General features: G+C 35.5%; 1 protein-coding gene across 2 annotated transcripts in view; it reads left to right on the forward strand.

Moving 5' to 3' along the window:
* The window catches only part of OBSL1 (obscurin like cytoskeletal adaptor 1), a 1518259-nt gene that overhangs the window by 838308 nt on the left and 652969 nt on the right, over positions 1 to 26982 (forward strand). For both annotated transcript variants that reach the window (XM_044060562.1, XM_044060561.1), the window contains exon 6: positions 13072 to 13338. In XM_044060562.1, coding sequence (XP_043916497.1) covers positions 13072 to 13338 — 267 coding nt within the window. The remainder of the gene's footprint in view (positions 1 to 13071; positions 13339 to 26982) is intronic.

A 26982-nucleotide genomic window follows, 5' to 3' on the forward strand; every position in this document is an offset into this window, starting at 1 on the left:
ATGGACAAATCATGATTAGTGAACACAATTTTCTCCAACAGAGTGCACCGCAGATACTGACAATATTTAGAATCCCTAAAATCCACAAGAACATCATGGAACCCCCCCCCCCCCCCCCCACCGAGACCCATAGTACATGCTAAGGCATCTAAGACCTTCAGTTTGGCAAAATTTGTTGATTTTCGCCTGAAAAATGTCCTAGATAAACAGCATCATGTACTGAAGGACTCATGGTACTGTTTAAGTAAAATCAATAGGAATTTATATAGTGACAGTTTGATATTTGCAACCATTGATATGAAAGATATTTTCACCGTCATTCCCCATGATATAGGGATCAGTTGGTTTTATGACTATTTATGTTCTAACACACATTTGTGTCACCCAAGGATTTTAATGTTCAGAACATTGATGGATTTGATTTTAAAAAACAACTTTATTGTGTTTGATAATAAATTTTTTAAACAAAAGACTGGAGTTGCAATGGAGGCGGCATGTGCCCTCCTGTTTGCTAACATTGTGTTAACATAATTGGAAATGATGTATGTTTTCAATAGTGAGTTGTTTAAGTATTTCAGATTCTATGGACATTTCTTGGATGACATTTTAATATTTTGGGATGGCACACATGAGTTACTTGACAGTTTTTTTGAATATTTGAATGTTAGTACAACTTTTCTATCATTTGCTATGGAGACTACCTTGGACACTACTCATTTTTTTGGATATAACGATTAGTAAGGATAAAAACAACAAGTGTTTCAGTTCGACATTGTATAGAAAACCCACTTACTCCAACACTCTCCTGCATTTTGACAATTATCACTCTTCACACCAAAAAAAGATCTTTAGTGAAGGGGCAGGGTGTGAGGTTAGCTAAGATGGTGAGTGAAGTGGAAGCTTTTGTTGAAGAAATAGACAAACTTAGGGAAATGTTGTTAAGAAGAGGGTATCCCTATGATTTTATTGAGCCTATTTTACAGGAAGTGATAAGTAAAAGAATGGAAGGGCATTCACACAGTAGTTAGAAAAGGAGATGGCTTTACAGGGGCTAAGATGTTAACTTTTAGTCCCCTATTTTATGACATAAAAGAAGTTATTAACAACAGTTGGTGTATTTTGATGAACGAACTGTAACACAGAAAGAAGGTGGGTGAAATACCACTGGTTATATATAAAAGGAACTCTAATATTAAGAATTTATTGGAAAGGAGTACTCCCAATAAGAGTGTGGGTTGGATGAGAAAATGTGGGCGATGTTCACAATGTGGTTATATTTTGGAAAATAATGGCATCCACATTATGGGTTATGGAGTAGTAAAGTTGAAACAAAAACTTAATTATCTCAGTAAATGTTTGGTATATATAGCAATTTGTCAGGAATGTGGACCGTTTTATATAGGAAAAACAAAGAATGCCCTAAACAAGCATATTTATCAGCATGTCTATGATATACACAGAGGCAATTTAAACAATGCCTTAGCTAAGCATATTTTTGAATGTAGTAGCCATTCATTTAAATTTGCTGGGTTGGAGCAAATAGTTAATAAGGATAGTAGGGGGGGCCAAAAGAGATGTTTTTGGAATATAGAGAGTTACTGTGGCAGCTTAGGTGCAATGCCACAGTTTTACCAGGACTTAATAAGACAGTTTATATTGCAAGCTTATTAAAATTAAGGTCTGAATTTCATATTTAGAGTATAATATATATAAATTTATTTACTTACTGATGTCATTTATCTAGTTATGTTTTTAATACATAAACACATGCATACATGGGTAGTAGGAATTCATCTATTTATATAATTTTATATATATATATATATATATATATATATATATATATATATATATATACACATATATATATATATATATATATATATATATATATATATATATATATATTTATTATGTTATGCATGTAAAGATTTTTTAGCTTGTATATCATGATGCGTATTAATATGTCTGATTTTATGGTGTCAGATAAGATATATACTTATTTAATAGGTGCATAGATTATTTCAAGTCTTTATTCTCAAATGAGCCTATGGGAATTGTTAATGTGATCATGTGATGGGGTGACTATTTAAGCATTGTATACTATATGCTTATTGTTTCTGATGAAGTCAGTGGCTTAAGGCCAACGAAAGCACTAAAATAAAGTTGTTTGCTGTGGTACTTTCCTGTTTTGGTTCCTGCTTCATTGCGTTTAATACTTTTAATAACCTCTGCAGAAGAGTGACCAAAATTAATCTCCAACCAATTGTAAATTTATAATCTATTTTTTACATACTTTGGCAGGTTTTGTGATGCAGTCAGGCAAACCCATTCAAGACAGTACAGGGGGTAACAGCCCTGGATGTAGTATCTAAAGTCACAGAGATTGAGCAGCAGTTGCTGATAGATAATGCCCTTGATTTCTATATTAATATCAGTAAATGCCTCACCAGTTAGATTTTCAGTCTCCTTGTTGACGTAGATGTTGGTTATTGCTGTCAAAGGACCTTCCCAAAGCCTATGCTGTGAACTAGTAGAATAATAATAAATAACACAATCCAACAGGTAAGTATTTCTGACCCCCCTCCCCCCCAGGAATCTGGCTACTAACACAACAGCACAAAGATATTTATGGGTTTTACTGGATAATACACCTTTCAAAGATTATGCTATGCTTAAAACCATAGCCGCCCGACAGCAGCTTTAAAGCAGCTTACAATAATTCAAATCTTTTTCACCTGGGACCTACTGAGCAATAGCCATCAATATGCTATTTCCCCAATAAGAAGAGCTACTACCATTACTGCTTGTTCTAACAGCACAGAACACTAACATGTTACAAAAAGAGAAGAAATCATCACTTGTATATCTATTGAGTAATAGAAAACATCACTGCTTAACTATACAGAAAGCCATATCACTTCCAGTTATTGCCAGAGCCAGCTTGATGTTAAATGTATGAACTTTCAACCTGCTTTATGATAGATATTACTTCTCAATCGGTTACAAAATAAAGACGGTTGAATCAACGTACTCCTTAAGCAACACAGTCTCAAACTGAAACGACAATTCTCATAAGTAATCTCTGAAAGATCTTTCACCAAACTAGTCCCAACTTCCTAGAATAGCCAAAGTGTTGAAATTAATGCAACACAAACTCAAGTAAAACAAACAAAAAAAATGAAGCTATGTCTGAAGGAAGAGTTTAAATGTGCATAGATTGCAAACAATATGTATAACTTCTCACTCATGCTACTAATAAATTCTCAATACTGTCTTTTCTTTCTAAAATGGTTGTGACATGATCAACCCTACAATCCATTCCAACAAGACTGGAACCTTCAAATTATAAAAAATTCAGTGTCAGTCTTCTGTATTGATTTTGTGTACAAGTTATGCATTTCTTAATGTTTTCATTTTTACGAGGACACTCTGTATGTTAAGCACCCTCTTCAATGTATTTGTTTTGTGCTACGTATATCTGTTGACTAAGTTTATGGTTTGCCTTTGTATACCTGCTATACATTTATTTTGCCATTTGGCCTGGGTTTTGGTTAAAAAGGGTCCTATACCAGCCCATGTACTCAATTAAGAAAATGATCAGTAAACAAATAAATAAATAAATATAAATGCTATTATGTTTAGTATTATACTGCATGGTGGTTGTGGAACATTTTTCAAAGCTTTTTGATATTTGGCAGAGGAAGAATATGGAACATTAATATTTGTGACTCATACGGAATGCTATAGAGTTAGGTATAGGAGCAAGAAGTGTGCGTTTTTAGACTGGATGAAAGGTTCAAAAAAGAAAGGTAGCATGCAAGAAAGTCAGAGATGATTTTATGATTTTTTTTCATGTTTTAGGAGATTCTTAACTATATTGCTACTGATACTTTGAAAACAGAAATAATGGTCATCATTGTTGATAGATGGCAAATTCATAACTAAAATCACCCACAGAACATTTTGATCATTTAAAAAAATGACAAAAGCAGCGTAATGTCTACTGGGTACATACCTTTTGTAATTATCATAGACCATTGTAAATCAATAATTCAAACATAAAAAATTATCAAACATAGATAAATGGAATATTTCAGGTCTGATTTGTACATTACATGAAACATTATTCTGTGGGAGTAAGGAACTTTACCAAATCCCTGTGTTTTCCACATATTTTACAGGCAAACACATACATATATGTAAACTCTGTCAAATATACATTTCAAAGTCTACTGATATCTTTTTTTATTGAAATCTCTTGTTGAATGTAAGTGGTTTCAAACATAGGAACACTGATCTTTTTCTGAGTGTAATTTTCTTGTGGCTCCAGCAATTTTTTTGTAATGCTGGAATTTTTGGCTGTATCAAAAGTTTTGGCATTGAGGTAGGAATGCATGTGCAAGTGTTTGCAGGTTAGGGACAGAATAAGGACTGGTGAAAGGAGTGGATTTCTACTGTGTCTGTATGAGCTTGTGCTGCATGTGTGAATGTTTCCAGGTTAGTGTTAGGGTAAGGTCTGGATGGGGGGTAAATTTATTGTTGTACATATGCATTGCTGAATGTGCAGTGTATGTGAGATAAGGTAATCTGTAGGACTGTGGTTAATGGAAGCACTATGGTTAGTTTTAGATGGTACGTAAGTGTACATACTGTTGAGATAACAGATAGAAGAGAAGGTTGTTTTCAACTGAATCTGTAACATGTAATGGGGATGTAGCATTCAGCATTTTCCAGTGATTCCACAAAGAAACATCTTTCAACTTCAGTATTACTCGTTGACGTCAGAAGATCAGTTTTAGGTTTTATTCATTTGCATATTCCTGATGGAGAAACTCCACAAGAGTAGAATGCTGTGTTGATATGCAAGTCAACATAAAAAAAATAATGTATAGCTAAATACATAGCAAGACTGTGTGGACTTATTGAATGTTGTCTGTTTTGTGAAGGACTAAGCCTCAGAAATGGATTAATGCAGGTGTATACATGATGGGAAAATGGAAAGGATTCCACAGCAATCAAATTGTATAGCAATTGCAGATCCCAACCTTAGTAAAAACTGCTTTAAAGGATGCCATGGAGTTTCAAGAAGACATGGCTGAATGTAACAATAACATTTTTAATATGATCAATAAAATAATTATAAAACAATCACAGACCACTATTTTTTTCTGTGTGGCAAACTTTGCTTTATGCTAGCGAGTATTGCTTTAGAGGGAAATATTTGTGCTAAGGGTCAGAAGTATTGTTAGGAAGTATCATTAGCAAGGTGACAAGAATAAAGATGAAAATATATATCCATAAAGCAGTTAGTGCCTAAAGCAGGCAAGATAGACAGTACATCTGAATCAGAAAATGAATAATGAAAAATATGACAAGGAATTCAATATTTAGAAGTCCATTATTTGATAAAAACATCACAGATATATGTGGGTCACTCCAGAAGTTCAGGAGTACAGGTAATGATAGAAGCAAAGAATCACCAGTATCTGCTTCTTCTGTGACTTATTATGTCAGTTTGCTTTCTCATCTATCTATACACAGGAGTGCTATGTGTTTAGGAGACCAGTGCTTTGGTTGACAGCCAGAAGTACAGGGTTGTTTTTGTGAACATCCAATTTTATCGAGCATACATTTTGTTGAATGTTTGCTTTGCCAGAAAAAAGGTAAGTGGAATGTATACTTGGTGGGTAGGTATGTGTCCATGTGCAAATGTGTGTGGGTTAGAGTTAGATTATAACCTAAGTAGTGACTTTTTTTTCTTTTTTGTGAATAAAGTTGATAATGTGATAGCTAGCTGCTTTGGCTGTTTCAGGTCTTGTTTCTTCTTTTCTTTTCTTTTCCTCTTTATAATGGTAGACTTCTTGGTACATGTACTGTCTGTGAATAACAAGTAGGCATTATTCTGCCTTTGCAGGATTAATGTGAATTTTATGAAGTATGGGAGTGCCTTCTGGATGAAAAGTGACTGACATTTTTATTTGCTTAAGCTGAAATACACTAGTATGCCTTTTGTACTTTTTTAAAGACGGTGAGGCATCTCAGGTGTACACACTCAATAAAGTGGATTCAAGTGCTGGATACAGAAGTCACATTTTAGATCAGGCTTTACAAACCAGGCAGAGGTCCTCTTTTAATAAGATATACGAAAGTATTTTTATTTTGGTAAATTTTAGACAAAGTATTTCTGCTAGGTATTGGAGATTTCTGTGTTTGAGAAGTGCCTGGTCATGCTGACTGTATATTACCTATTAGTTTATTTTTCAAAATCAGACATCTGAGATGAACACAATCAACAAAGTGGCTAAAATGTAGAGTAGGGAGTTACTTTTCAGATATTGTCTTACAGATGAGGCAGAGTTCCTCTTTTATTAACCTGTAATAAATAGAGTATAATTAAGTCTTTTTTTTAATGCTGGATAAAGCACTTCATCTGGGTATGGGAGACGTCTATGGATGAAATGTGACTGTGTTATCACTTGCACCAGACAAGCAATTATTCTGTCTTTGCAGGATTACTGGGAATTTCATGAGGTATGAGGGCTGTCTGGATAAAAATTATTGCCATTTGCTCCAGATAGATACTGTTTTCTGTAACAAATTTGAAATGTGTTAGTGTGCCCAATTGCTAATCACAATCAGACATCTAAGTTGTAAGACAATGAAAGTGAGCAGAACTGCTAGGTATGTAGACAGTTTTTTAATAAAAGTGATTTAATTCTTCTGTATGTGGTGTGACCTCATTATATCTAATAATAACAAATTGGCTATAACTTCTTTCACTTTTCATTACAGTTGAATAGCCATTTATTATATGCAGTGCTGATATCTTGTGAAGTCTAGGCAGGATGTATTTAACAGCAACTGATTCCTGGCACGGTGGCACAATGGGTATGATTGTCAACCCTGGTTGGATTCTTGGCTGTGATTTGGTTTAGTGTCTGCGTGACTTCCCCTGTCTAAGTGTGTCTTTTATCCAGAAAGGCTAATTTCCTATAAAGACCTGCCATAGGGGAGTCTGTTTGTTTCTCCAATGTGACTGTATTTAACTATGAAGGGTGGCAAAGAGGTGCAATGAGTGGCATACTTGTCTCACAGCAAGAAGTTCTCTGGTTTGATTCTTGGGTGGGGTGCCTTTAGTTTGCTATCTGCATATCTTCTTTGGGTTAGTGTGGATTTTCTCTGAGTACTGCAATTTCCTTCCAAGTATCTGCGGTGGTGCAGTGGTAGCATTGTTGCCTCACAGCAAGAGGTTCTCCCGTTTGATTCTCAGTTGGAGTGCGGGGAGTGCCTTCTGTGTGGAGTCAGCATGTCCTCATTGCGGTTGGATGGGCGTTTGAAAGACATGCATAAATGAGCGTGCCTTTGTTGAAGGTTGAATGTCGAGCTGGCACCTCGGCGTTCGTGAAAATCTACTGCCAATCATTAGTGGACCGGAGGTCCGCTGTGGTGACCCCTAACCAGGAAAAGCCGAAAGACAGCAACAACTGCAATTTCCTTCCAAATCCAAAACCCATGTGGTAGGTAGATCAACAGTTATAATTCGCTTGTAAGGGGGGAGGGCGAGAGAGACAAACAGAAAAAAGGCTGGCAAACTGTGTGTGCACGATTTGGCTAGTTAACTCTGTGGAGGTCATCAACTGTAGATGAAAAAGGCAGTTAATTGACACTGAATGTATAGATATGTATGGGTGGAAGCATTCTGTGTGTGTGTGTATCTATAGAAAAGATTATATTAGATTGTCTAGGGTTTGTCCACTGTCTACGAACAACCCAAAAAGTAAGACAATATGGATCATCAGAAAAGTAGCAATTTGGGTGGTGTGATTAATCCAGGATGGGGAGAAAAAAATAATGGAATTGTCGGTTGGGGGACCATTGTTGATGCTGGGGGAACTTGTGGATAGTAAAAGGGTGCAGTGGAGTTGGATTAACAGGTTATGATTTGGGGGAGCCAATGGCAGCAGAGTACATCTTATTGTCCTTTCCTTATGGCTCCATTTTACCTATCTCTGCACCTTCTGAACATTATGATAGTTACTTAATGAAAAAAGTAATGTATTTATCATTTGTGACCAAGGAAGAGTACTGATCCAAGTGCACTGGATTTCTGCTTGGCTTTGGAAAAGTCAGCACAAGGCAATAGTAGATAAAGTAGTAGTTTACATTATGGATGAAGACTAGAAATACAATATTAAGTCTAATATAGTGAGTGTGTTTGTAATACACTATCCAGCAGGCAAGAACTTTATATCATCATCACATATGTTTTCCTAACATAGTGGGAGTCTGTCTAATACAATATCCAGCATTAAAAAAAATTATAACACTATAATAGAAGTCTAATGTTTAACATCAGGATCTAGGCATAGAGCGCCAGGGGAATATATTTCCATAAGAAGAAGATATTTGATTAAGGCAAGAGACAAAAAATATAAGAAATGGATGTGAGGTTGAACTACAACTTTGAAAACTGAAATAAACAAGCTGGACAAACAGATTAATCATAGTGTGAGACAAGATCAAGAAAAAATTGAAGAAAATGTATATAAAGATATTGAGCATAATAGGAAACCTTTTTATAGATACATCAGATGTGGATGGAGTAAAGACATACAAACTGATAAACTGTGTGCAGATTCTAAAATTTATTCTCAGACACAATGGATTATAGATATATTTACAAAATATTATGCAAAACAGTTTGGCTCCACAAAAGTGGTGATAAGTTGTCCTAGTGACATCCAGGTAACCCCAGATACTGGAATCAAATTAGATTTTATTGAAAAAGAGCTGTGCAAACTGGATCCAAACAAAGCACAGGGAGGAGATGGAATTAGTAACAATGACCTGAGAATACTTCAGCTAGAACTTATGGTATCATTATATCTATTGTTCACTAAGTCATATAAATATGGGGAAATTCCTCAAGATTGGAGACACATGCTTATTAAACCTGTCTTTAAGGGAAAGGGGAGTAGGACAAACCCAGAATCATACAGACTCTTAAGTCTACTTTCATATTGTGGAAAAATAATGGAGAGGAGAAGGTAATATCAAATAAGTTATTGTCAGAACTGGATAGGTTGGGACTTGAGACCATATATCAGCATGCATATGTTGAAAATAGATCTATTACCACCTGTAACATGATGTTCTATAACAATATAATAACAGCTCTGAATGAAAAATTGTGCTGTGATGTAATTTATAAAGATTTAACTTCAGCATTTGATAGGATCATACACAAAACATGGATCAATAAATTAGTACAACTAGGCATTGATGCACTCATGATAAGATGGATAACTGTATGGCTTACAAATAGAACATGGCAAGTATCATACAGCAAATGGACAGATGAAATCCTTGGTTACAGTCAGGGTGTCCTACAGGGCTCAGTCCTAGGCCTTTACATGTTTACATTGTATCTTTGAGACCTAACGTTTTCATCTGAGGTGTTCTATAGTCTATATAATCAGATGACCTGAAATTGGGTAAATTGATTGCATGTGTTACAGATAAGGCATGTCTGCAAAAGAACTTGACTAAATTGACCATTTGGGCGGAGGAGAATAATATGCTGAAAAATACATCAAAAATTAAGCATATGAAATTTGGAAGACATAAATTGAGGGGGTAAATATTTTATACAGCACAGAGTGATTGAAACTGTAGACTCATTTAAGGACCTGGGTATATGGGTAGATTCATCTATGATTTTTTTTCTAATATCAACCAATTTGTTAATGATAGTTATAGAACTATAGGTTGTATAAAAAGATTTATAAAGCCTAGGAAATAAAAAAAGATGAAGTCATTGTTTGTTAGTTACATTATACCCAAGCTTGAATATGGAACAACAATACAGAAACCCTATAAGAAAACAAGCATGGGCAAACTGGAAAGGGTACAGAGGGAATATACCAAGTGCAACAATGGATGTGAAAATTTAAATTATCATGAAAGACTAACATATCTGAACGTGTACAGTGTATCTTACAGGTATCTAAGAGGAGATCAGAGAACCTATGTAGAAGATTCTATATGAATGAAAAGTGTAATAATTGGTTTTCTGAGAGAGTAGCTGATGCATGGAACAGACTACCAAATTACATTAAAGTAAGTACTAGTTTAGATATTTTTAAGATCAGCCTGGACACATATTATGGAAAAAAGTGTTTTGGTATATTGGCAAGCTACAAGGGAATTAATGCCTGTGCTTGAAATATTTATATGTATATATGTATGTATCTAAAAAAATAGAATTTATCCAAAATAAAGTTATACACAATTCTGTTGTTGTAGGTTAATTGTGACTATACCGACTGAAAGGATGATAAGGTGCATGGTGAAAGAAAGGTAGATCAGTGAATGAAGTATAACAGAGGGACAGGGGCTGTGATGGTGGGAATTGGGGGAAAGTGAGATAGAGAGATGGTGTGAAGGAGGGTATAGGATAGAGGGAGGTGAGAGAGAGGAATCTTACTTGGATGTACTGGAATTAAGAAATGCCTTGTGCAGAAAAGCATTTACAAATAGCTTTTGTGCGTAAACATTTCTTGAACTGATGTCTAAAACTGCAGGAGGAGGCGATGTCTCTTAAGAATGGGAATGTTTACCATATATGAAACACCATTATTGTGAAGCTGTGGTAGGTGGAGAGGAGATTTGGAAATGGGGTGTAAAGGACTGTGATCTAAGGTTATACGATACTGTTTCTCTGAGACAGTCAGCTGCTGTTAAAAATGAATAAGTCTTGGCATAAGAGTTTCCTGGATTAGGCAGGTGAGGAGGAGTGTGCATATTTCACTTATGGGAAGCCATTTAGCCTCAGTTAAGACTGACCATAGTTGTTTTGTTTGAAATATCTTTTTCATATTTGTTCATACATCCTTAAATGACCATGGAATCAATCTGAACATAGTGGTCCCAATATGTGACCACTGTGCAGTGCACTTTCTAAGATACAATAGTTTGCTTATGGTTGTTTATGTTTCAGATATGGGTATGATTATATTTTTCATGTTTTCATGTTTATTTCAATATCTCTGTGCTGAAGCATGGGAATACAATGTGCAGTAAGTCATTTTTGAGCTGGTGTTAGTCTAAATAAATTGGGCCCAACCAATGAATTCTATATAGCACACTTGCAGAGGTAATGGCTTGGTTATGTCTCAGATCATAACATTGTGTGAATATCTAACATGACATCATTGAGGGTGAGTTCTCAGGTTGAAGCCACCATCAATTTGACCAAGTTGCTCACATATATCACTGCTAACTAATATGCCAGTAGAATATAGTGGTTTATTGACATTTAAGATATGAAAATATTTACTTTTATATTTTGTCAATATCTTAGTAAAAGAGCAGGGCAACATAATGGATGAGACACCATAAGGATGTCTGTATCAGTCCATGTGATTCGGCTTCAGTGCAAGACCTCTAACAGACATACAGAAATATAAAGGTTTATACTTCTGAAGTGAAAATGATGATTTTCCATATTTTTGTCAATACTGCTGTAAGAGAACAGGGCAACATGAGGAGTGATTTGTCATTCTGAAGGTGTTATCAACCTAGACAACTTGAGCTGACCATGACTTTTGAAATATTCACCTGCTAAAAAAAAAACATTTTGTGTATGTTTCAGGTATTAAATTATGATTTTTTTTCATACTTGTGTCAATATCTCTATAGGGGGCAAGTCAACATGATAGGTGATGTTTCATTTTGAAGCTGTTATTAGTCTGGGTAAATTGAGCACATATGTATATGTATTTTATATATGTATGTGACATGCAGCTGCAGAGATATTCTGATTTCTGTACATTTCAGATATGAAATTATTATTTTTCAAACTTTTATCTACAGCTCTAGAAAGGAGCATTGGGAAGATGAATGATAATGCTTCATTTTGAGGATGATATCAGTGTGATTAAATTGTCTACTGACATATGATCACAACCTAGTGCAGTTGCAAAGCTATAACAGCTGGCAATATGAGAAATGTGATATCTTTCATATTTTTGTCAATATCCTAGGAAGATAATATCTAAACATATAATTCATGCTGACATTACAGGTCTCCATTTGCTATGTTATCAAGATATGGCCACTAGTCTCATATGAAAAAAAATATGTATAAAATTTGGTTATTTGCCAAGTATAAAATCATAAGTCACAACTGCAATGTCAACACTTAAACCATTGCAAAGGTGTTTGTGTGCTGACCAGTTTTCATATTTATCCTTTTTCTGTTATGCACATTCATTTTAAGCATTCATTTTAGAAAAAGAAACTCCAAAAATAGTTTGGGATGCATTATTGTTCCTATGGGAGATGTCACAGCCAGCATTCCTGTGTACTCATGTGTGCTATACATGCGGGTGTGTGTGTGTGTGTGTGTGTGTGTGTGTGTGTGTGTGTGTGTGTGTGTGTGTGTGCACATATGGAAAGATATAGATACAGATTTTTATTCATATTTTTTCTGTATAGAAAGACTGCCTTATAACAGCTGTGGATGATTATGCATATTGTGGAATGGTATAGACATTGCCAATTACAATTCTCTCCCCCTTTCTCTCTCTCTCTCTCTCTCTCTTTATATATATATATATATATATATATATATATATATATATGTATGCATACACACACACACACACACACACACACACACACACACACACACACACACACGCACACACACACACAAATGTATTTATATATATATAAAATGTAATGCAGACTTATTCAGATGTCAAATGCAACAAAGAACAATATATCTTCAATGTCATGTTCCTATTTGAAATCACATGCATGAGAATGACTCCTGAGATTTCTTGTTTAATTTGAGGAAACAAGTAACTTTCTCAAAATAAGTACAAATATTTAGTATGCAGTTAATTATCCATGGAAGCACAAGCGATATTATATTTATTAGGCTTTTTTTTAATCTTTAGGAAACTATAACTGATTCAGTGACAACTATTGCACCCTGACAATAGCTCTTCATACCTGTTTGGTTAGCGCATACAAGTATTAGTGTACTATTTTCTGTTGCAGTTCCAGTGGCTCGAATTCTGACTCCGCTAAAGGATACCCAAGTAACAGAAGGAGAAGATATTCAGTTCACCATTGAGCTATCGGCATCTGTGATGGGTACATGGTTTTTAAATGGTGTTCAGCTTCAGGAAGACAAGAAACATGCCATCAAACATTCAAGGACACATCATTCCCTGCTCATTCGAAATGTTCAGATTGAGGAACATAGAGGAGAAATTATCTTTGTTGCTTATGGTGTAAGGGATTCGGCTGTATTAAGTGTAAAAGGTAAGTAAGTTTTTATGAAGGGAAAACCCCCAATGTATGATCAGTGTGTTATTTACTTTCAACACTAAAAAAGTAGCTGAACAATAATGTGTTATGATGCTAATGATTTAAGGAAAATTTGTATTTAAAAAGATCAATATTATACTGCCTACCCTGAGTTTAATGAAAAAAATATGAATCAGGAATAATATGGTTTACAGAGATAAAGTCTTGTCTACAATAATTATCTTATCAACAGTCCTTTATGCAACAGAACATTAAACAATGAACTCACACGCTCAATGAAGATTTAAATTAAGTCTTAGCACCAGACATTTGTGTCAATCAATTTATTGTGCTTTAGCTGTTTGTTTTGCTATTTCTTGTGCATTAATGCTCTGCTTTGCTATTTCCTGTGCATTAACTGTTTGTTTTGCCATTTCTTGTGCATTAACTGTTTGTTTTGCCATTTCTTGTGCATTACGTGTCTGCTCTGCTGCTCTTGCCCCCTGATTGACAATAAGTAATGCACTTAAGAATGGACAGCTGCTAGTCTTTAGAAGTGAAGAGTACATGCACAGCATAAAAACATACTTCATGATGCAGTAGGTACTTTGGGCAGAGTCGCCATTTATTGCAATTAAACACGCAAGTCCCTGTATAAGATGGTGCAGTGCTGCATTTCATTGTGCTGTGGATTAAGCAGCACTCTCTACAATCTCCACGGTGCCTTGTACACAGACTTTCTGTGTATGCCTTGAAAGCACCGGTGATCTGCTTCTATTGTGCTTCGACCTCAAAAATATGCATACAGTTTCTCTTGTCCATACATTACTGTTAACAGTTTTACTCTGTTTCAGCATGTCTTTTCTGTGCATTTATAAATGCTTCTGCCCTACAGGCAGCTGATGTATTTCCCCTCTAACATCACTGTTCCTTTAGCATTCTGATTTGTACCATCTTGGACCACAACAGACTTATGAGCATCATACCAGTCCAACAAAAGTACTTCTGTTATTTATTTATTTATTTATTCACATTTGATTTCCGGAAAGTCTGACTGGGTAGACGCCCATTTTCAGAGAAGGCCCAGGGAGAAAAGCTCCAAATTATTACAAAACATAGTTTACAGTCTTCAATAAATCAAAAAATCTCTAGTTTAAACAATTATAACAAATTAGACATAATATAAAAACATTGGTTAAGTATCAGTACAAGTTATGTAGCAATCATTTAATATTTAGAGACATTTTAGAGAGATTATAGAGAAATCAAAGGTAAATTGGTCTAATACAAACAGGAAATGCAATATGAAGTGAGAAAAAAACAGGCTTATGGTATATTTAGAGTGATTATTTCACGACGAATGTTGGGAGCAACAACAGACTCTCTTTATGAGGGAAAGGCCATACTGGGGCACGAAATATCAATGTGGTGATTCATTTGGTGGATTTATATCCATAAGAAGACTTTTGGTTTTGACTTGATGTACTGTGGTTTAATCGTGCTTAAATAACTTCCTGCCTGTCGGCTGCCTTTTGAACCTGGTTTGGGGAATGCAAACAATTAGACTGTTGAACTTATGTTGCCATTTGTTTTTTATTACCAGTCATATTATTACAACTAAGGGATTTTTATTAATCATTTTCATTCCAGTATACTACACCATTGGGATTTATGTATGCTTAGAGGCTAAATTAGAGAATTATAATTTTGTTGTTGGACATTTATCTGAACAGTGAACTTGGCCAAGAGTGTTTGATGCCTTTTCTAATAACAGGGGTACTTTATGTGTATCTTTACAATATTTTCAACAAATATTTAATGGTGTGCCCTCTACTGATGTCTTGTACATATTTCATGGAGTGTAATTTTGGTTTTTAGTTTAAACCAGCCATTGTCTAAGAATACAGGCAACGGGTAAAATCAATAGGACATTGGGATTAATATTTCTTGTACCTAGAAAACCAACCTATTGTGAACCATATTATGGTGTTTCAATTATGATACATATTGAATATTGTGGTTGTTACTTTTAGGGCCATTTTTTGGTTATTGTTGTGTCGACTGGCATGGTGGGTTACACCTTGGTGGTTGACACAGTCATTTAACCTTAGCATCTGTATCCTTAACATATGGAGTTTGCTTTATATGAATGGATAGGTTACAACTAACATCATACATACAGGGAACAGATTATAGCTTTGGTTTATAAGACTGAGTCTAGCATGGTTCATGCCTCTATATATAATATAGGTCCTTATTTTTCTGCTTTTTGAGTCCAATTTATTAATTAATTGGGTATATCATTATTTCAGTATGATAATTTTGGTGAAGGATTAGGATGGTGGATGTATTTTTCACATAGATATCACACTTCCCTTTATGTAAATTAGGTCAAGACTATACTTTATAACTGTTTATATTTTTCCTCCTCTATGTGTTCTCTGATATATAGGCAGCTAACTGTTTTTCAAATCCTGATATATTGATTCTTATGTATATATTATATCCCTCCTTTCCTGTAATTTGGAGCCTTTATATATATTTTCTTATGGGGGATTATACTCTTATGGGTAGTTGTGTTTTCAGGTTCACCCAATTTTTGTATTGGATCACAGTCTGATGATATGCAGGATATTTGTGAGTATTTTTAATGAGAATACCCTGTGAAATAAATATAGTTTGGTCTTGAACATTGTATTCCCGACATAGCACTACCATGTGGATATCCTTGCTTATAGATGGTATGAGCTATTTTTGTCGAGGGACCCGAACATATGAGTAACATAGCACCACCTCATATGGAATGCCCAATTTGGTGGGAGCTACTATAGTGCTCTAGGCTCCGTATTGATTTCTAAAGTTGGTCCTTTATTACTATTGGTAGAGTATCTACTTCATTTTACCAGGGGGTTGATACCCTTTTCTTTACTTTTATTATCAAATATAAGATTAGATTTGCTTGTTAGGATGGACCTCAATCAACTACTCAGGGGTATATCCTCGGACAGAGATGATTTAGGCATTTTTGGTGTTAGGACTCCCATTATGGGTTCAGAAGGGAATGAGCATGTACCATTGGAGTTTGATTGTCAAGACTTGTTTAATCAGTTGTCTAGAAGTATGAAAAACAAGAGCCAATGTTTGGCATTTATGTTTATTTAAAGCCTATTTGTCCAAGAACATCAGTCCCAGGGGATTACGGTTGAGGATCCAACCACTGGTCAATAACATTGATGAGGAACTGCAAAAAGAATGGGAAGGCATACAACAAAAAGCATCAATGGGGTTTGTACAGGCCTTAGCTTCATATCATGACCGGTGCATAGATGCTGGTATATTGGAAGTTACTAAGTTGTGTGAACAATCCAAACAATTTGAGGGCCATAAGAATTATTCAACATGTTTACAACAATTAGCACATGATTTATTAGCCCTAGAAAAACAGCTTAAGGAATGCAAGGTGCATAAATTCAACTGGGATCTTACGGATTATGAAAAAGGGAGACCATTTGGCCCATTTAAAAGTGTAAAATTTTCGAATGTTGGGTTTAAGTCCAATAAAAGAAAACGTCCAAGATCTATATTAAGGAAAACCTGTTGTTCATCTATGGGTACATCAGGGGATGAGTCTTCCTCTTATACAGATTCAGAAGTAGCACCGGGGATAACCTCACCCACACCAAAACGTAATAATACTAGTACAGATTTCCCTTTAGGAAACCCAAACACAGGGAGGGACGTAAACACAAGAAACATAACAAACGTGGAGACTTTGCTCCAAATCATGAGCAACAAATAGGAACTAATAATGTCCTCAATATTTCTTCTCAGCCCCTCACTCCTGAACAACTGGATTTACTCAATACAGGCCTAACTCTTGTACCGGCTTTCTTTGTGACAGAAAATGATTTTGTGCCGGATTTATATTCCTTTGGGAGAACATTGAATTTGAAATTATTTTTTGATGCTAATAATGAAACTTAAACTACTGATCATGTTTTTTATTTTCAGAGATCGAATTTTGTGCCACCTATGCATCTGGTGGTACAATTATTTCTACACAGTGCTCTCAAAGATTTACACACTTACCATGGAGAAACCCGGATTAAATCACATAATCTCTCAAGGACTCAACAAAGGGCACTCATGGAACTCAAGTCCAATACTAGTATTGTGATTGTACCGGCTGATAAAGGGGGTGCTATTGTGGTGATGGATTTTGATACTTATAATAATGAAGTCTTTAGACAATTGTACAACCATATGTTTTATATGGTTATGCCATTGAATCCCACTAATACTTTTAAACGTCAGATTGATGACTTTCTTAAGTTGGCTGTGGATGAAGGGATCATATCTAAGAACACTGCTAAACATCTTACGGTTGCCAGTCCCAAAAGGCAAAATTTATATTTGCTTCCCAAGATCCATAAATCATTAACCAACCCCCTGGAAAGACCCATTGTTTACAGGAGGGAATCATTAACAGAACCCTTGGCAATCTTTCTTACACAATATTTAAAACCCTTGTTGCCCTTGGTGAGACCGAGAATACGGGATACTACAGAATCTTTACAAATATTAACAGATGCCCAGATTGAACCCCATTGGTATTTCTGTACTCTGGATGTGACCTCCCTGTATACAAGCATTCCATATTGGGCTGGCCTCATGGCCATAGAGTATTGGTTGGGTGTGGCGGAAATATATCCTCCAGGCTTTAACACTTTGTTACTTCTCATGACAGAACATGTCTTGACTAAAAATGTTTTTTACTACCAGAACAGATGCTTTTGGCAAACCAGAGGTACGACAATGGGGGCATCTTTTGCCCCCATTTATGCCGATTTATTCATGGCATATGTAGAACAATATATTATATATGACCCCTCACATAATCTGTTTTTGCCAGAAATGGACATCTGGCAACGTTACCTGGATGATTGTTGGCTTATTTGGAAGGGGGATTTAGAATATCTTTGAGAATTTGTGGAATACCTGAATGAACATAAATGGGGATTGAATTCACCTGTACGCATGATCTAAATCAAATCACGTTTTTGGATGTTTTAATTACCAAAAATGTGGATGGTACCTTGGAAACACAGGTATTTCACAAGTTTTCTGAATACAATTCCCTCCTACATGCATCTAGCCATCATCCGCCATGTCATTCAGAATATACCCAAGTCTCAGTTTAAGAGAATTAAAAGCATCTGTTTTGGCAATGACAAATATGAACATCACAAAATGGACATGGTCAGGAGATTTAAGGAACGGGGATACAAACCAGGTGTGATTACCATGGCCTGCAGGGAGGTCAGTGGTATGGCCAGAAAGGAATTGTTAGAATATAAACGTAAGGTTAATGAGATTTCCCCCATTAGATTAATTACTACATATGGGCGCAACACAGGCATTTTCTGTGATGTTATACAACAAAATTGGAACATCTTTCAGGACAGATGTAGATTTGGATTTAGGAGGGGTAGGACATTATTATCCCACTTTAATCGTTACAAGTTGGCAACCCGGGTGGTTGCTCCCAACATACAGTCAACTCTTATGGGTGATGCACTTCAGGGTTGTTACAGTTGTGGTCATTGTGTTCCCTGTAACAGACTAAATCATACCAAAATGTTTACCAGTCAGGTTTATGACATCAAATTTTTTGCTAATTGTTCATCGGACTGGGTAATATATTTAGCTACTTGTTCATGTTTGGCCTTTTATGTGGGCCAAACGTCCAGGCCTGTGAAGTTTAGGATCAGTCAGCATCTAAGTGACATCAAATTGAAGAAGTACACAAATGCATTATATAAACATGTGGTTACTCACCCTTCAGTATCATTTAGATTCACTATCATTGATATTATCAAGGGGGACAGAACACATAAAACTGGCTAGCACAACATATTAAATAATGAAGAAAAAAGATGGATTATAAAGCTAGGTGCTTTAATTTCTCCTGGGCTAAATGAAGTTTTGTGAGCAGCAAATGGGTATTTCTTTTTTATGGATGGGAGGGTATATAAGGAGTGTGGATGCTTTGTTCTGGTTACACTGAGGAAGGCTTGAAATGTATGCTGAAACCGATCTGTCTGTGATAACTTTATAATAAAGTTACACTCTATACACCTTGTGCTGGCTTTTGTTTTTGGGAGAAAGTCAGCGAAGAACATTTGATAGAAGAAAGGAAGTAAGTGAAGAAGGGAGAGTAAGGAGTTATAAGGAATGAAAAGGTACTTCTCATTTAGGGATATAGTTTATCCTGGTTTTTAGCAAGAAAAGAGTCAGATTTTAGCTACAAAGTCTTTCACAGTGGTTTTGAAAGATGGGAGGCAAGGAGGGCATTGACCTGATGGATACAGGAAAGAAGTTCCAGGCCTTAGCAGCCTTGTACGAGTACAGAATGCCCAGTAGATGCTCAATGGACCAAATGGGAACATAGTTGTGTAGAATGTTTTTAGCGCTGCACAGGCAGATGGATGCTGGATAATTTTATAGGTGGTAAGAAGCTGTGTATATATTAGTTGATGAGGTGTTTCTAACTAATTTAAGCTTTTTAGTGCTATACAGTGGTAGGTTCTGAAACAGGCATTTGCTGCAAATTTAGCAACTTTGTTATATCATTTGTTCAAGTTTTAATTTTTCTGAAGTGTGGAGGTTAGTAAGGATGGGAACGCCATAAAGAAGATTGGGGAGGAGATAAGCAGTGGCAAGTGTAGTTTTAGTTATGTCAGTAAGAAAGTTTTTGGCTCTGTAAAGCATCCCTAGTTTTTGATGCATTTTTCTTATGCAATTTTGTATATGCAGGTCGATCGTAAGCTTATCATACATTATCACCCCTAATAATTTGCTATGAGAAGTGACTTCAATGGTTAATTTATCAAGAGAGAGGACTTTAAATCTGTTTTTTTCATGAGAGGGATTTGGGGAAAAAATAATAGTTTGGTCTTTTTTTGGCTTGAGCTTGTGTTGTGAGTTATGAAGCCATGTTTCAGTGGCTATTAAAGTTTCCTGAGTAATATTTTGGAGGTGTACCATGTTGTCAGATGTACAAATCAGAGTGGAATCACCTGCACAATGATTTACGAAAACAAAACAAAAAATAATTAAAATAAAGGAGATCTGGCAGTTGTTTTCTGAGGTTTAAGGAACTTGCTTGCTAATAATGAAGGCTCAGGGTTTGACTCTGTGCAAAGTCACTTAACTCAGCAACACTCTAACAGTACTGGTATAGTTTATGGTTTGAAATGTCCTGTGGTAAGGTATACATAGGGGAAAGTGAAAGAAGTTTCAAACAAAGATTGAAGGAACATATTAGAGATGTTAAGAAGGGTAAAGAAGAAAGTCCTGTTGCATTACATTTTAAAGAATTTCACAGTGGAAATATACAAGGTTTACAAGCTACAATTCTGGGGCAAGTATAAAAAATGTATGATTTTGATATTAAAAGACAACTTTGGAAGTTAGAATCTATTTTAATTTTGAAATTTAATACTTTAATTCCATATGGAATGAATCAAGAATGTCATTGGAAATGTTTTCTCTAATTAATTTAAGTCTGTGATTGGTTAATTGTTTGCAATTATACTATTTAAAGACAGAATATGTGAAGTAGGGATATACTCTGTAAAGGCTGAAGAGCCGAGGCACTAGAGGAGTCTACATTTTATGCTTTGTGTTTGCTGCTAACCAGATTTTATTGGATCCAGTGTGTGCTTATTTTACCTGTATTGTGGGACTACATTGTGTGGATCAACTACTGGACTGGAATTTTAATAAAATATTAAGGTAATCACTGGCTTCTTTCCTTGTGTGGTGCTAAAGTGTAGTTTTAGTTGCGCTGGTAAGAACGTTTTTGGTTCTGTAAAGCATCCCTAGTTTTTCTTACCCACTTTTGAATATACAGGTTAAATGTAAGATCATCATCCACTATCACCTGTAACAGTTTGCTGTGAGAAGTAACTTCAATGGTTGCATCATCAAGAAAGAGGACTTCAAATTTAGTTTTTTCATGAGAGAGGGATTTTGGGGGAAAAAGTACGAGCTTAGTCTTTTTTGGGTTGAGCATGAGCTGTGAGTTACAAAGCCATACTTCAGTACTGTTAAAGCTTCCGGAGTAATTTTCTGGAGGTGCACCATGTTGTCAATTGTGCAAATGAGAGTGGAATCATCATTGTATTGTATTAGGGTGGCCTGTTGTGTGGATGTATAGAGGGTGTTGGTGAATGTTAAAGAGGAGCGGATCAAGGACAGAGCCTTGTGGTACATCGGTTGTGACCATGAGTTTACAAGAGAGCGAGGAGTGCCATTTTACTGACTGATACCTATTGGACAGGTAGCTTTTGAACCACACAGAGACCTAGTGAGGACATTTGAAGCAGAAGATTGTTGTGACAAACAGTGTTAAAGGCTTTAGACAAGTCTAGAAATAAGGAGGAGACTAGTTTATCTCTAGCTTTATTGACAGTATCTATATAGATTAGAAGGCAATGCTAGCATTATGGGAAGGACATGAAACATGTTATGTAGGGGATAGGAGATCTTCCTGCAACAGATAGTCTAGCAATTGTTTCTGAATACATTTTCAAGTATTTTGGCGAGGGGCTATAAGATTGCTATAGGTCTAAAGTTATTAATGTCTAATAATTTTCTTCCTTTGTGCAGAGGGATAGTGTGTGATTTTTTTTCCAGAGAGAGGTAATGTGGGATTCCTGGACTGATGTATTTATAAGGACTGAGACAGGATAGGCAGTGCTATTGGCTGATACTTTAAGTGTTCGCTTGAAAGGTCATCAGCTGAAGAAGAGCACAGTTTAAGTTTGAAAGTAGTTTTATATAGGATGTAGGCACAGGTTTGAAGGTGAAAGTGGATGTATTGATATCTGGCTGCTGGGCAGGGGTGAGATTAGACATTGAGGAATCCTAGGTTTGAGATGCTATACTCTCTATAAAACAAGAGTTAAACGGTATTGCAGTTTCAAGTGGTAAGTTATCTGGAGAGGGGTCTGGGTTGAATTTTTGGCTGGGAGTTTATATTTCGTTAATGGATGTCCAAAATATTTTACAGTTGTGTTTAGTATTATTCTAAAAGTTATTATAGTATAGTTTTTTGTCATTATTTATTTGCTTTTTAGTACAATTGTGAAGCATTCTGAAGTTTTCTAGATAGTAAGGTATTTTATATTTTTGTCATTCTTTCTTATGCTTCTTACATTTATTGCAGCAAAAATTATATCACCATAGTTGGGTACTAGCTGTTATGGGGTTAGAGAAGTGTGTGGGAGAGAATTATCTTTGCATTCATTGTGATAGGTGGGGCCAGAATTAAGGTGTATATCTCCTCCTAGAAATATTTTACTACAATAGGGAATTATGCATACTTGCTTGGAAAAGATTCTTGCACTTAATTTTCTTTTTGTTTGAACTGAAGTTCAGTTAATAAGTCTATATTTGGAATAAAGGTGAGAGGCAATATTAAACAGGCTTGATGCATTGTGTGGAGAGTGTAAAGGACAAGTATGGATAGATGGTTGGGACAGAGAGAGATGCTGTGAAATATTATTCAGTCATGGTAGGATGACAGGTGGCACAGTAGGAAGACAAGAATAGAAGATAAGCTGCAGATAGGTAGCATAATTAAGTACAGGAATCAATATTTCATAGATGCCAGGTAGTGAGGAAGTAGCAATGAAGAAGAAAGCAAGAAGTTGCAGGGAAGTAAGAGATTTAATGATGGTGGATTCTGAAAGCTGGTGGAGGATCGGTAAGGAGAAAAGTATTTTCTTTCAAAGAAGAGTGTTGGGTTTTTTGGTATCTTCTCTGGAATGTAAGGAAAGAGTGGTATGAAAGGCTAGAATATAATGATGCAGTCAAAAATAAGAAGAAATGAGTGTTTATTTTGGAAAAGTAAAAGATACACTGTGGAATAGATTGGTACTATTAGGAACGGTTGTTATTATGACTGGATATAGTGCAAAGCAGCATGGGGGAGAGAAAGATAGTTGGGAGTGGGGCTAAAAACGAAATGGAGATAGGGAAGTAGGAAACAAGAAACAGAAGTATATGTATAGAAGTAGTAAGGTTATTTGGGGAGGGTTTTTGAATAATAGTCATAGGTGAAATGTGCGTGTATGAAGTATAATAGTAGGGTAAGAAAGGGTGGATGGGAACTGGAGGTAGGGTAAAGCAGTGAAGCGAAATCAAGAGTAGAAAGGCTGAGCGTAGTGGGCTTCCTACCCTCGGGTCAACTTACAACTGACAGGAATCAATTTATAGCCAGTACAAAGCAATTAATAAAGAGATGTGAAGTGAAGCAGGTTTTCTGTCATTTCCTTGGGCTAAATAACTGGTATATGCAGTAAAATCTACTGGTCAAGAAAAAGAGGTCAGTAGCCAACTTAGTAAGAGGTCCTCAGAGTGCAAGGTCTATTTCACAAAGACTTTCAATGACAGAGTAGGTTTGAATTTAACTAATTAAAGTTAATACATAGCAAGGTTCATCATGATGCATTTCCTTACATTATACAATGACAAAACTCTCAGTAAACTTGTAGGAATAAGGTCTTGTGACAGAGCTCCTGCAGTATCAAGGTTAGATTTAGTGACTGCAGGCTATTATGCAATGACAACATTTTCAGTAAACTTGTAGTAGTATGGCCTTGTGGCAGAGCTCCTGCAATAGTGAGGTCAGATGTAGTGACTATACAATGACAAATTTCTCAGTACACTTGTAGGAGCTTCTAGGAGTTAGGGACTTGTGGAACAGCTCCTGCAATATCCAAACTGGATAGGTTGGGACTTGAAACCATTTATCAGCATGCATTGTTGAAAATAGATCTATTACCACTTGTAACATGATGTTCTATAAGCTATGAATGAAAAATTGTGCTGTGATGTAATTTATATAGATTTAAGTTCAACATCTGACAGGGTCATATACAAAGCACTGATCAACAAATTAGAACAGCTAGGTAACAATGTAGTATTGATAAGGTGGATAGCTGCATGGCTTACAAATAGGACATGACAAGTATCATACAGCAACTGGACAGGTGAAATCCCTGGTTATAGTCAGGGTGTCCCCCAGGTCTCTGTCCTAGGCCCTTACTTGTTCAGATTGTATCTTTTGGACCTAACTTTTTCATCTGAGGTGTTCTACAGTGTATATGCAGACGACTTGAAATTGAATAAACTGATTACATGTGTTACAGATAAATTATGCCTGCAAAAGAACTTGACTAAATTGACTACTTGGGCATGGGAGAATAATATGCTGATAAATACATGAAAAAGTAAGGCATATGAGATTTGGGAGACATAAATTGAAAGGTGAATATTTAATGCAGCACACAGTGATTGAAACTGTAGATTAATTTAAGGACCTGGGTATATGGGTAGATCCAGCTTTGAGTTTTTCTAATCATATAAACCAATTGGTTAATGATATAGAACTATAGGTTGTATAAAAAGATCTATAAAGTCTAGGAAATCAGATGAAGTCATTGTTTGTTAGTTATATTAGACGCAAACTTGAGTATGGAACAAAAATATGGAAACCTTATAAGAAAACAAGCATGAGTAAACTGGAAAGAGTACAGAGGGAATATACCAAGGGCAACCTTGGATGTGAAAAATGTAAGTTACTATGAAAGACTAAAATATCTGAACTGGTACAGTGTTTCTTATAGATAACTAAGAGGAGATTTTATTCAAGTATATGGGACATTTAAAGACAACTACATCTGGGAATGTTTCAGGTTATCAAAAAGTACTAGAGAATCATCAGATAACCGATGTAGACGATTCTATAGGAATGGGAAGTGTACTGATTGGTTCTCTGACAGAATAACTGATGCATAGAATAGACTACCAAATTACGTTAAAGCAAGTACTAGTTTAGATATTTTTTAGAACACCCTGGACACTTATTATGGAAACATATGTTCTGGCATATTGCAGGCTAGAAGGACATTAATGCCTGTGCTTGAAATATTTTTATGTATGCATGTATCAAGGTCAGATATAGTGACTACAGGCTCTGCTCTATGAAGAAAGTTAATGACTGAGTGTAAGAGGAGACAGCACTTAATTATTTGAGGCAACACTTAATTTGAGGATTTCAAATGTATGTTCTTTTTCATAGCACCATTTCAAAACTACATCTTACTCATTCCAAAAAGGGTGGTTTCCTCAGCCATGTTATGTATAAATTTAACAGATATTGTATAATTTCTAAAAATCTCATTAATGCCTGTTTATGTTCTGGCTTTGGCATTTGCACTGCTACTCTGAACATCCCTGAGCCTAACTTCACTCTTTGTGACATTAGACTATGACCCACATGTATGCTTCATAGTTGTCACCCTTATTTATTTTATCATCATGCTGTCTGTCAGTATGTTTAGTAGCTGTAACATTAGGTCATGTTTTTCTTGTGTCTGTTCCTGCACAAATTAATTCTCTATTATATTTAAAACCAAGGTGCTATGGAGCATTAATTTATAGCTGCCACACAAGATCCCTGTACCCCAGCCTGGTCTCCTGTGAGCTCTCCCTAACATTTATTGATTCCTTCTCAAAAGCAAATAATAATAATAATAATAATAATATCTTTTTTTAACAACAGATTGCCTTTCATTGTCTTTGTAATGTGTGATTACATGATATTTTGTAAGACCACATGATTTTTATTGCTATATTTAAAGTGCTTATGAAAAGGAATTGTAGACTGAAGTCCAAATATCTTAAGTGGGAAAAAGCACAAATTATTATTAAAAAGCAGTGACTGTTGCCAACTTGGCATTCTTATTTGGTCTTTATTTTTTTATTTTTTTTTGTTTTGTTTTGTTTTTAGTTAAACTCCTCAAGTTCATTGTGTGTAGTTTGATACAAAAAAACAAAGCACATATTAGTTTCTGACTCAACTTAATATGCTGAACTCTTAGAGGCCTCAGGATAAAAAACAGGGCTGTATACATTAGAGTGCATCTAGTCAGAGTAAAGTTACATTTTTATATGTACCTGATATATGTAAATGAAAACAAACTTTAATGCTAAAGGCACTATTTTGAGACATGGATTGCTTTTGTAGTACATCAATTAGGGCAATTTATAATTAATTTAGGGCAATGCATATACACCATACAGTAGATCTCATTAAGATATCAAAGAATACAGTTCCAAAAATAACTTATAATACATTACAAACTAAGCTGTAAGTTTCAGGGGGCATTCTATAGAACAATTTTTTCATTCTTCAGCATACTCCTTAGTGTCTCACACTGATTGGGCAAGTGCCTCTCTGGGGACATTTCCTACAAAAAAGAAATATTTTTCCAAATGTGGCCTTGCATGATGGAATTGTTTCTGAGATAATCTATAAGCACAGGACACATTCATGACCAAATAAATAATTTACCTGATGTGATTTGCCATCTGTACCTATTTTACAGGTAACAGATGAATTGAGCTTTCCTATGCATCAGTACCTGTTATGTTTATTCTAGCTTTGATCTAAGGGAAATTTCTGTCCATATCAACTCATCCTTACTTTTGTATAACCTGTGACTTCACCTAAAATTTTACTTTTTTTTTTTGTCTTTAACTTAAGTCCAGTTTTATATCACTGTACACCTATGTAATTAAAGTTAA

This window comes from Protopterus annectens, chromosome 2.part0, assembly GCF_019279795.1.
Source record: "Protopterus annectens isolate FY-2018-M chromosome 2.part0, PAN1.0, whole genome shotgun sequence".
NCBI classification, from domain to species: domain Eukaryota; kingdom Metazoa; phylum Chordata; order Ceratodontiformes; family Protopteridae; genus Protopterus; species Protopterus annectens.